The 12998-nt window shown below is 41.3% G+C and overlaps 1 protein-coding gene across 9 annotated transcripts in view; it reads right to left on the reverse strand.

Annotated features, from left to right (window-relative positions):
• The window catches only part of GLI3 (GLI family zinc finger 3), a 244377-nt gene that overhangs the window by 11258 nt on the left and 220121 nt on the right, over positions 1-12998 (reverse strand). For all 9 annotated transcript variants that reach the window (XM_024106445.3, XM_065583838.1, XM_065583839.1 and 6 more), the window contains 2 exons: positions 2416-2565; positions 1642-1806 (listed from right to left, as the gene is read on the reverse strand). In XM_024106445.3, the coding sequence (XP_023962213.2) occupies positions 1642-1806; positions 2416-2565 (315 nt within the window). The remainder of the gene's footprint in view (positions 1-1641; positions 1807-2415; positions 2566-12998) is intronic.

A 12998-nucleotide genomic window follows, 5' to 3' on the forward strand; every position in this document is an offset into this window, starting at 1 on the left:
ACCTCTGCCATAACTCCATTGAAGTCAACGAAGCTACAACAATGTACTCCAGCTGAAGATCGACTCCATGGGATTTACCATATTGGATCAGATCACTGGTTTATCTAATTCTGCATCCTGCCTCTGGGTGGTCCAGAGAGGAAAGCAAAATCCTTCTATGATGCACTGGACCAATTATTGAGGGGGGAATTCATACATCATCCCCTACAAGCCATCAGTTTAAATGCCTAAGCATGGGATTTGATGACCATCATCATTCTGATCTAGCATAACTATAACTATTATTCGAGGTCATAAATTTATCAGCTCTTCTTTAAATCCAGTGAAGTCAATAGAGCTACATCAGTTTACACCAGCTGAGGGTCTGGTTCTATAGCATCAGCGCACTTCATTGTGAAGTACATTTCTGGTAAGATTTGGGGTTTATTTGTTTGCTCGATTTTGTTGTTGCAATGCAAGAAAGTGATGTTCCATCGATGATGATAACTAAATTTAGTGATTGACTGTTGAACATTCAACCTAGAGCTTAAAAAGCAGAGCAAAGCATCCAGATCAAAAACACACCTTGTTTGTGCCTCATATTGCTATGACAGGAGGGACAAATTGATTCCAACAAAGTATGAACCAACCCAAAGCTTAGATCAGGTATTGGACGGATTTAGGTAAATCTCCTACCCCTGATCTTTGTAATAATTTACCATTAAATCCACCATTATGTATCAGCAAGTCTAGAAGTTTGTAGAACACATGCATCCAGGTTTAAGCTGAGTATGGAGCTGTGCAATGCTGTCTGGGTCACCTGTGACCCACAGATGCTACAGCGACTGCAAAATTTGAAGAGAATGCTAGTCCTAGTGAATTGCTGTGACGGATGTGGTGGGAAATCACCAAAGAAAGATGAGCTTGGTTTGGAAATGGAGGGAGATTGTGGGAGAAGAGGAACCACAGGTTCCAGGCCATGCAATCAGCCAGAATGCTAATTTCTCTACAAGGCCTAGAGGGGAACAGACTGAGGAGAAGGGAAGAATGAGATTTAGGGAAGAATCTAGTTGAAAGGGAAAGAGAGAGGGGTAGGGAGAAGAACTCAGAAGTTTGGAAAGCCACGCCCTCAAGATTCTTCCACATTTACCAATAGCAGCTGAAGAAGCTAAATCCCAATCCTGCTGCATCTCTAGCAAGATGCAAAACCCCTGCTTAGCTCCCATTCACTTTGTGAGTAGTCAATGGTGCTCGGCAACGTATAGGATCAGACTCCAAATAAACTCCTGGCAGAGTTAACGCTGTTCCTGACTAGCCAGCAGATGTCACTATAGAACAACAATAGGAGGCTTAAAACTCTCCTTGGGAGCTGAGTGTCCCCTCCACTTCGGGGAGCGAGAAAATTATTACTGGATTGCAGCCCTTTCACTGGTTACCACACAAAGTCTCCATTAGATCAGCCAGCCAGTTCCCTTCTTTGATTCTTGATAAAATGACAAGGAGCCTCTTTAGATGACCATGCTGTTAAATGATTTACTGTCGTTAACTTACCTATTTCATGTTTCTTGAGGATTTTTGTGTCTGCATTCCACAATACATTCTTTTGACAGCAGTATGTCTGTGGGCAGCCAGGGCCCTTTCACTGCCTGGGTGCTTGCTTACCTCATTGGAATGAGTCCTGTTTTGGTGCTTGGCTCGATCGGAGGCATTAGAGAATGCTTTGTTGCAGCCCTCATGTTCACACACATATGGTTTCTCTCCAGTGTGAGATCTCAAGTGGGTTTTCAAGTTTTCTAGTCTGGAGTAGGCCTTTGTACAACCTTCAAACTGGAGACAACATGCACATCGGGATTATTCTACACACTTGGACTTGGAGAAAAATTAAACCAATAAAAAAATCCCCAGATATCTCAAAGACTAGAAGCTTTCCAAATCCTATGAGATGGAGGGTTTCTTTTCTTTCATTTAAATATGGCACAATTCCTCAATAAAGTATTTCCAGCACCATGTAAAACAGCTATTATAAGAGAAAAAAACCTGCATAGTAACAATATGTTCATGTTTGTTTCAACACTAAAATCCATTACACAGTCACTAATATTTTGGGGTCAGGACTAGGATCCAGATACTCCTCAGTGAGGGAAAGTGATTTTAAACACACATGGAAATGCCTCTGCATTATTTAACAATGCGCTAGGGGTTAGGGATTCATCAGACGATTTAGTGGATAAACTGGGCTTAATTCTACCCTATCTTGTACCGTACAAAGTGGAGAGATGATGTTACTAAGTTGATGTGGTGCTGTTGGCACAAACATTCTGCACAGGTCTAAAACAGCTATCCAAAAGGCAAGGCAGTGGAGAATCAGTCCCATTGTGCTCTTCAAGTGATCCTATCCACCGTGGGATAGCCTGGAACTCAGTGTTGTTTACTCACAGTGCATTTGTGTGGCTTTTCCCCTGTGTGTCTCCTCATGTGTACCACCAACATATACTGGGCTTTGAACGGCTTCTGCTCCCGGGAACAATCCAGCCATCGGCACACAAACTCCTTCTTCTCTCCATGTATATGATCATTGTTTATATGCTACATAGGGACAAAACAATATTACAGTTTAACTCCTGGGTGATCTGGTGGTTCCTTCTGGCCTTAAGCTGTATGACTCTCTATTGCTCCCGTTTAAGACTTGTTTTTATTAAAATATTCATATTATGATAGCGCCCAGGAACCCCAGAAGAAAAAAACACATAGAACAAAAAGACAGTCCCTGCTGCAAAGAGTTTACAATCTAAGGCTTGGTCTACACTACCCCCCCTAATTCGAACTAAGGTACGCAACTTCAGCTACGTGAATAACGTAGCTGAAGTTCGAAGTACCTTATTTCGAATTAGTTCAAACTTACCTTGGTCCACACTCGGCAGGCAGGCTCCCCCGTCGACTCCGCGGTACTCCTCTCGGCGAGCTGGAGTACCGCAGTCGACGGCGAGCACTTCCGGGTTCGACTTATCGCGTCCAGACTAGACGCGATAAGTCGAACCCAGAAGTTCGATTTCCAGCCGTCGAACTTGCCGGTAAGTGTAGCCAAGGCCTAAGTTTACAAGGCCCCATCCAAAGCCCATTACAGTCAATGAGAGGCATTCCACTGACATCAACAAGCCTAGGGCATACAAAAATATTAAGTTGATCATGAGTTTATTGAAATTTTACTCAATTTACCTTACTCATGTTGAGTAATACTTACTCACACCAATGGAGTCTCATTTACATGCTACTCTACATAAGTAAGGGTTGCAAAATCAGGCCCCTATTTGACTTCATGCTAATGTAAGTTTTTCATACAACATTTTTTTTTTCCAGGGGATATGTCCTCCAAATAAAAAAGTCAATTTAACTGATTAATTGAATTTCAAACCACCCATTCTGACTCACTCCATATTTCCAGCATTTTCTTAAAAGTGGGTGTATTTATTTCATGTATGCCTGGAAAATATTACACACGGCAATGATTAAAAAAAAACAAAAAACCCTAATCGAAGTGGAGTTCACGCCAACCCAGACTTCTTTTGCCTTTTTGTAATATAGTTCGTCCCTCGTTAAATAGCTTGCCTCAAAGGCTAAGTCTTAAATATGGCCCTCCAAAACACTTGTGCAGCTGTCATTATGGTCAGTGGGAAATGTGTGAGGTGTCCAAAGGCAGAATTTGGTTCTATGACTTTTGCTTGTTCCAAAAGGTAACTTGTGCTGTTCCACTCAGCAAGGTAACACATTTAAGTACATGCTTAAGTTTTCATCAAGTGCTTGGATGGAGTGCTGAATCAGGACCCACAAAAAAATCGAATTTAGAAAAAGATTAATTGTTCAAATTCTTTGCTCAGATTTTAAGAAAAAGCACCCTAGACTGGGATTTTCAAATAGGAATGAATTTCAATGGGATTTGGTTGCCTAACTCTACTGGACTTTCTTTGAAAATCCCAGCCTTCATACACTTTGTCATTACAAGAAGAACAGGAGGACTTGTGGCACCTTATATGCATATATGCATCCGAAGAAGTGGGCTGTAGTCCACGAAAGCTTATGCTCTAATAAATTTGTTAGTCTCTAAGGTGCCACAAGTCCTCCTGTTCTTCTTTTTGCGGATACAGACTAACACGGCTGCTACTCTGAAATTTGTCATTACAGTTCTTCAATTGTTTTTGCAGGCTTCCGAAACAGTCATCATTTCCCAGCTTTACCACTAGGTGGCCTTCTGTCTCAGAAAATGCAATTCTTTCTATTAAGGTAAGAATATAAACTATTTCCAGAGTTTAAACTTGATCTTAGTATAGAGATGAAATCAGTATCTGCTCCATAAGTAGCTCACAGAAAAGTCAGACATACAGAAAGTCAGTAGTTCATACTGGAGCACAAAAAGATAATCCTAATTTTTTTAAAGTCCTGAAAACAATTAGAAAACCATATAAAATCACTTATGTTCACAATTATACAGTATCCCCATGGCAAACAGATGTGGGTTTCCTATAAAAGATGACTGTTCTTTTTCTGTTTTCTAAGCTTTATTACCATTTCTTAAAAGTTATGATGGTGCACACAGCATCTGAACAGAACAGATGTGCTGGACAATGTACAACATTTAATCTTTAAACATTTATGTTTCAAATGCATATCTCTGTAGTCCATTCATATTACATGAGCCTGTACCAAAAAAGTACAGATGGTCAGTATTTTGAAACTGAATCAGAACAGTACAGAGAGGTTTATGTGCACTCCTATTTCCCGAAAGAAAGAAAAAAGTGACTGTACAAAACTCATTGGCCAATACTCATAACTATTGGCCAAGCCTTCCAGTAAATAAAATGGTGCATCAGCTGGATAAAGCTACATAGGATGCAAACTAACAACTGGTGAATGTTACACAAGTTGAATTCCATCTGATTTCAATAGAGACCAGCAGTTAATTTTGTTCTCGTTTCAACTACAACAGCATCATTTTACCTACACAGTCAGGCAGTGTGCAAAACTTGTTAGTTTTGCCTACATAGCAATTATAAAATCTGACTTTTTCCTCTTCGGCCATACAACTAAGATTCTCACCCAGGCCCTTGTCAGCTCCCATCCTCATTAATGTAACCAATTCTCATTGGCCTCCCTAAAATTCAGCCCATCTCAGCAATCCATGCAAGATGCAGCCACTAAAACCACCTTCCTAGTGATTTGACGGTCATTCCCCTCTTAAAATTCCTCCACTGGCTCCCTCCTTCTCCACAACATCAAGCGTCTTGTGATTGCCTTCAGGGCATTGCATAACTCTGCTCCTCCCTAATTATGTGCTCGTCTCTCTTATCATATCACTCCTTTCCCATCCTCTCCACTCTTCCCACAGTCATCTTTACATCCATGTTATCTCAATGCATTGAATGTCCTCTCTAAGCTAGTCTGCAAAGCCCCTTGTTCTCATTGAAATCCCTCATCTTCAGGGAAGGCCTCGAAGAAACTGGCTGACAAAGTCAAGTACTAATCTGCTTCATTTATTTTACTCTTGAATGAGCTTCTCAGCTCCCTTGGAGGAAGGGGTGGAAAGGGAGAGGTGTAAAGACACTGGAATGGAAGCTGGGCATTGGTGGAGGAAGAAGAGGAGACGGATGAACTGGGTAAAGAGAATGTAATGTGCTAAGCCCACATAATAAAACATACACAGTTGCAGAACACAACAAAACACTTAGCCAATAAGATTGATGGCTTTCATCACTTTGGGTCAGATTCTGACCCTGTTACTGTTACTCAGAGTGAGTTGTACCTCACTCTGGGAGCAGCTCACTGATATAGAGAGAGACAGGCAGAATTACATAAATTGTCTATCCATTTTTATTGGGCATTTAATTATTATTTAGCAATATATACATGTATGTGTGTGCCTCACACATTGAAAAACATGCTACAAATAGAGTTAATGATCTTGCAGACAACTGCTATGTAAAACGTTCATTAGTTTGTGAACTTCACGATTCAGGTTCTTTCACTCTAATAATTACCTTTGGATTTTGCATGGTGTTTTTGACTCCTTGGTCACCACTATGAGAACAAATGAATAGTTTTTAGCTTTACGCTTTGGCATAAGAGTATTATGCAAAGCAGAAGCTTTGGTACAGTACAATAAGGATTTATGGGGTTTCAATTTATAATCTGTTTGTAACCTTATTACACCCATGAAATGTCACATTCCAGGGACTACATCAGAAGGATTTTTTTTTTCCTGGTGAAATTGAATTTTAATACAGTGGTCCTAGTGTCTTATGGGTGTGAAAAGACTGTTCTTTTAATTTTTATCTGTTATAGGCCCGATCCTTTAAGTCTTACTCATGTTATTAATCCTTACTAAGGCCAATAGGCTCATGCAAGCCAATAAGCCTACTCCCCAGAGTAAGGATTACTCACATAAGGCTCTGCTGGATCAGGCTCCATATTATTAAAAGCTTCTCATCTGAAAACTGAAGCTCTCTTAAGAATAGAAAATTTCACACAATGTCCCTCTCACACAAGCATGATAGAACCTCCCTCAAAAAATAAGGTCCATTAATAGAATGCTGTTCACCTTCATGCCAATTGAATGTTAATCAACAGAGTTAAATTAGTTCTAGCCCAGTTTCTTTGGTTTAAAGGGTGCTGCGATGCTGAGCATATAACATTTCTGCAGAAATACTGTGACACGGAGGAAGACACACAATGCAGGGTAACAATTTGCAACTCCACTAAAATCAAGGCTGAATCTGGCCTATATTCTCTACTGGGAATGCTCAAAGGGATGAGAAACTTGAAGCATGATTTGGAGTTGCCCTAGAAGCCAAAGTAGTCTATGATCACATCCGAATGGCAAGAAATAAAATCATAAAAGATAGCCTAAAATGTGGAGCCAATGCAGGTTTCATAAGCCGCATGTGCTGCTTTGCACCACAGCAGAAAATGCACGGCAACATTTGAGGTAGGAACTTCCAAAAGATCTTTTGTTTAATTTTCCCCTTCTGTGAGATTTCTATAGAAAGGGAGCACATAGGGATATCCTGACTGACTAGTTGGTACCTATTAGTCATTCATAGATAAACAAAGGCCAAATGTGTTTCCCTTGGTAGCCAAAGAGTAGCAAGAGAGATTATCCTTTGACACTGGAAGGATGATTCAGGAGCAAGAGAAGGAATAGATAACAGATCTAATTGAGGATGCATTGGCTAATGAAGTATGGTTTGGAGGATAAAACAGAAAAGTGTGAAGAAAATATCTAAGTTTATTTCATACACTGAATACCTTATGCAATATATTTAACAAGAAAACCAGAAATAAAAGGCATTACTTGCATGCACTGTAGCTAAAGTTAATGGTGCTGTGGAAAGCATAACATTAGCATCTCCAGTAAGTTTTTTTTTTAAATAATAACTGTGTAACTTAAATTTTGCACTAACTAAGCTTTTGGCAATTAATTTCCCAGCACTTGGAAAGACAACAGTCCCCATTAAATGTATGGATTTAAAAGCAGTACAGACAGTTAGGCCAATTATTGGGCAGTCTCCCCAACCCAAGTGCACAGGTGCCAAAGGCTGGAAAAGACACAGAACTGCTGCAGTTACTGTGCGTGAGATGGAGGGTGAGCCATGGTGAGTCAGTGCAGTGGAACAGCCTCTAAACATGGCGTACTCTGTATCCGCATGGAGGGGCAGGTTGAGAGTTCACAAATTGCACAGAGCCAACATTCCAAGTCTTAGTATAAGTGGCATCTGTAGTGCAGATTTGAGGCCAGCAATACAAATTGGAGTTACCACTTAATAGAGCAGAATAGCTGTGTGGCTGGATTGGAAAGGAATTAATTGCCCCCAAACCATAGGTGCTCCATGTAAAGCCCCTTTACTTAGGTTTGTGCACAAGGGCTGAAGATTTGGCCTTAAGTCCATGTGCAACTAAGTTGCTTCAATTATCAGATATTCAAGGGGCATCTGTGATATGAACCCCTGCACTGATATCTACCTATCAAATCTGTTTATCTAAGGTACTAGCTGCCAGTACCGAAATATCTGAGCAGCTGACAATCTTTAACATGCTTAGCCTCACAACTCCCTGTGAGGTAAGGAAGTATTAGTATCCCCATGTCACAGATGGGGAACTGAGGCACAGAGAGGGTAAGCGACTTCCTCAGATGGCTAAGTAAATTCAAAAAGGGCATTGCCCTTCTAGAGATGTGGCCATGCAGCACTTATGCAAGTGCCCATTCTTGTTTCCTCCTCAGAGGTAGAGTCCATGACTCATCACTACTCCCCGCTGCCATATTAGGCAGTCAAGCAATGAGGAGATGACATCAGAGCGGCTGCTCCTCCACAACATCTCATTGTAGGATGGCAGGCCTCCTCCCTGACAACTGGTGAGAGATGGAACGAACGACATAGATGGAAGACAGCTCTGAAAAGGAGCTAAAATGTAGAGATGGGCCTACCAGACCACAGATATCCCCCTGACAATGGAAATCACAGAGGAAGGCAAAAATTGTGTGTATGTGGGGTTAGACCTTGCTACCACAAATGCACCCAGGGTAGAATTTTTATAAATGATCCAACTGGTAAAACCCAGCCCCTCCCTTTCCTCTCCAACCCTTGCAGCAGCTCTGCAGGGGACACTGCATTTCTTAAAATTGAGGTCTCCATCTCCCACCGATTGTAGAAGTTCTGCATCACTTGCCTGGAAAGCAAGTATGGATCCTTCCTGTCCTTTTTCTATCACACTGGAAAGCCTCAGGAGCAGTCAGGCCCTTAACAGCCAAGGTAAGCAGCAACAAGAGACCAACATCCCCTTCACTGCTCTATAAAGATGAGTATTTGACCCATGTCCTTAAGGTGGCATAAGCACTTAAGCCATTTTTAGTCATTAAGATGGAAGAAGCACATAAGCTGCTTTAAGTCCTTATGGTGGCATAAGCTTTTAAGCCACTTTTAAGTTCTTAAAGCCAAATACAGCCTATTGCCATACATTGAAAAGTGTGATCTTAGATACATGCCTGCCCAGAAGTTCCAATTAGTGGTATTCCGAAGTGTGGCAATTTTTTTTTTCTTTTTATAGTGAAAAACATTTCCCAGGTGCTCAGAATTACAAAATTACTGGAGTGATTTGCTCTGTACATTTAAAAATATTTTTAAATCAAATAATTACATAAAGTTTCATTCAAAAAGGTGGCTCTTTCAGAAACTTATTAGCATGTGAAACCAGGAAGTATAATTTAAACCACTGTATAGACTTCAACACCATATGGTATCTGTACAAGTGATGCCACTGTAATACATGCACTAAACAGCAAAGGATGTTTATACAGTAAGTTCACATAGGGTAGGGTACACACAGGTATTTAGGCATTTGAAATCAATGGGAGATAGGCATCTAAGTACTTTGATGAATCCCACCCATGGCTGTCAACCCTCTACATCAAGACAAAAAGAGTCAGCTCTACTGTAATTCTGGTTAACTTGAAGTCGGGTGCCATGTCAACTTTTCATTACTCTCTGTTGTTAATGTTACTCTTCCTGATTCCCAGGGTAGTTCCTTGAGGATTGGTTAAATTGGAGAGAACAGCCAGTGAAGAGTGGAGGAAGGAGAAAGATCAAAATTAGAAACCCAAGTGGAATGAGAAGTAACGATGAGTTATAACCAAACAAGAAGTTCAGCAGAATTAAATGGAAGGGGATCAGATGCACATGGAGAGTGGGAGGGACAGCAAGCAGGTGTGCACTTCAAACAGTTGAATGGTAAGGAGATGAGGAGAGAAGGTAGCATTAGGAAATGCTGGATGATAGGAAAAGCAATGGAAAGCAGGAATTGAAGAGCGAGGGCTGGGAATGAGATAATGCAACAGTTAGAAGTTAAAGTAGTGGGGGGAAGACTCAGAGAACTCACAGGGAACAGAAGAGAAAGCAGAAGTGGAAAGAAACACACTGGAGATCAGGAAGAGTCTGTGTGTGCTGCCAAGTCCACTAAACGAAGAGAGACGAAGAAGGAGGGAGAAGGAAAGTGGACACAGTCATGCGAGAAGCATATACTGTTAGTGCCCCAGTCCCAGTTTAACCACGGAGGCACTTTAATCTAGCACTAAAAGAGATAAAAGGATGATTTTAATCATACCACTAAGCTTTTATACAAGTGTTAAATAAAGTTGATTTACCTCAGTGAAGTTCTCCTTCCCCCTTGTGCAGTATGCTGGGGACTGGTTGGTTGCCATCCTGTCCCCAGTGGTGGCTGCATTTGAATGGTGCCTATGCTTGTAAAATGCATTGGTCTAGGCACTATGAGCTAGGTTGTGCCCAGCCTGGCAAAGGTGTGCAGGGGAGGAAACAGAGTGCAAGAAGCCTTCTTCTATCCTCCTGTTTGCCCCCACTGTCCTCTGCACAAGTGCCAAGCCTGGGTCTAATTTCCCCTCTCCCCATCCGCCAGCGACAAATACTATGCAAATCTATTCTCCCTCCAAAAGGACTGGGACCGATAAGGGACACAGCTCCCCCGACCCCATCAGACAATAGTGCTGACCCCAGGTGCATGTGGGAAAGCATGCAACAATCTGTCAAGGTGTGCGGGGTCCGAGTTGTTGCTTTATGCTTCAGGAGGCATAGTAACTGAAAGGCAGAATTCCTCCACAAGCTTCTTCTTGGGCAGCTTCCCTCTTCAATGCCCTCCACCATGGCACAAGACACCACAGCCTTTTATTATTCTTTTAACACCTGTAGTACAATGGAGACCATTGGCCACAATCCCGATCAGGGCCCCACAAGAAACAAGGAACACAGGGGTTGGATAGGGGAGGAGGAAGCTGTCAAATACAAGCCATTTTAACATACATTTACATTTTGGGATGGTCATTCTAAATAGACAAACTAAGAGTCAATTATTTCTAACGCCCATTCTCCCGAGCCATCGTGAACTGGAGGATTTGTAATTGTTGCCACAGCAGAAATGGGTCTTGAGTAGTGTTGTTATCGACATGCAAACTCTTGTTATTAAACAGGAACATGTTATATAATAATATAAAAGACACATCCCAGCAGGGCTGTTTTCTTCTTGCCTGTGTTTCTGTTGTTAACATAGACCTGATTATTTTTCTTCACTTTCCTGTAATAACAAAAAGCATTCTCAATTTTGTAAGTTAAAAATGTTTCCTATTTGCTAATCTGTGTGGGTGGGGGGGTGATTCTGCTCCAAAATTTAAATCTTTTTTTTTCTGTTCTCTATCAGTCAATTCTGCTGTTGTCTTTGTTGCCCATCAATAGGTTAAACATATCCAGCTTGTATGTTTAAATGCTAAAGACAGAGAAGTCCCCAAGGATACGTCAATCGTTGGCCCATGTACAAAGAAAATACTGTATTTTGCTCTGAAGAGCTCTCTGTGGCAATTTAAGCACAGTGAGACAGACACAATATCCTGGAGAGAGCAAAACCTGCCTTATTACATTCCTGACCCAAGAGAAAGGATCTGCCCTTAGGATATAAAGGGAATCAGTGCGGGGGGGGGGGGGGGGGGGGGGAAGAGAGAAAAGTTACCTAATCGTAAAAATAAAGACAGTAGTTCATAATACAGCATTTCCTTTCTTTTAATCTCTGATATCGTAGTCATACAGTATGTATAGGACACAACATGGATGAGGCAAACATATTTTGCTGTTTAGGCTGAAGAGGGATTCCTTGAGACTGCGTTTTAGGTTTCCGTGTTTTTATATAGGCTTTGGGATTTTAGGGAGGGGGTAACATGATATTATTAGGATTCTTTCCCAATAAGATCACATCTTGTTCTTGTTTTATTTGACATACCTTCATTCACATATATAATATGTCAAGTCTGCTAACAGCAAAATGTTGCTCAGTAAAGGTGGCGTTTTACAATTCTTCCTTGATTTCCTGTGCAAGTCCAGGTAGACATAAAGCGATGGGCAAAAACTCTGTTTTTACTTCTTAATATCAAAGGTTTACTGAACAAGCATCTGCCGTAATCTCTGCAACAACTGGTGTGGATGTTAATCATTTTACGGCTATATAAAAGCTACTTTAATGGGTTCTCAGTTCTGTTTCTCCTCTGATGTTCCCTCACACGACATAATCTAAAACTAAAGTGCCATCTCTCAGGGAAGAGTGTTACATTCTTACATTATTAACTGGGAGGTTAATAGAGGAAGCTGACATTTTAAGGAGTTCAGACTCTCTTTTCTTTTTATTTCTGGAAAGAATCTTACAATATACTTGAAACTGCTGTGAGAGCTAAGCCTTGCCAATCCCTTTTGTACTGAAGTTTATATTGTATGTGTATGAGTCCAAGAAGAGTGTCAGAGCTTCCATATTTTGTGAAACTAAACAGAATGCTCTGCCCTCACCCTGTCCCCAATAGCCCTAATTTGGGGATCTTCCAGATATGATGCTAAAGTCCGTCTATTTGAATGGGCATTGTCAGAGAGCGGAAAGTGGGCTTTCTGTCTAGTGGGAAGGTGTGATGAGGGTGTTGAAGCTCCACTGGCTACCACATGACTGGGGGTATGTTGGGAAAAAGTCCTGCTGCTTTGGGGTAAAATTTTCCCATTTTCAGACATGACTTAGGCACTTACAAGACTAAATTCCTTTGATTTGGCATGAGATGTAGGCTCCCAAGGGCCTAAATCTCTCTTGAAAATGGGGTTTAGGCTCCTAAGTCATTTAGGCACTATTGAAAATTTTACCTTTGGTCAATTTTAACAATCCACTGTTCTTCAGTGTATTAGATGTGTGTCAGGGTTCCGCGAGCTCTAGATGATCTCTCTTTGGTGTGGGGTGCGAATAATAAATAACAGGTAATTCATCAATTCAGAATGACTTGAGCATAACCCAAGGATCACTAGACATACTAGTGGAAAGAAAGGGGACCATGTGGAGGTGATCGCTAAACCCTCTGCCAGTGAAGGATGACTCCAGGCTGGCCCAAACAGGCTAGCACTGGGAAAAGTGGTAGGGGCAGAGACTGTTTGCTTTGGGTTTAGGTT

Source organism: Chrysemys picta, chromosome 2, assembly GCF_011386835.1.
Source record: "Chrysemys picta bellii isolate R12L10 chromosome 2, ASM1138683v2, whole genome shotgun sequence".
Taxonomy (NCBI): Eukaryota; Metazoa; Chordata; order Testudines; family Emydidae; genus Chrysemys; species Chrysemys picta.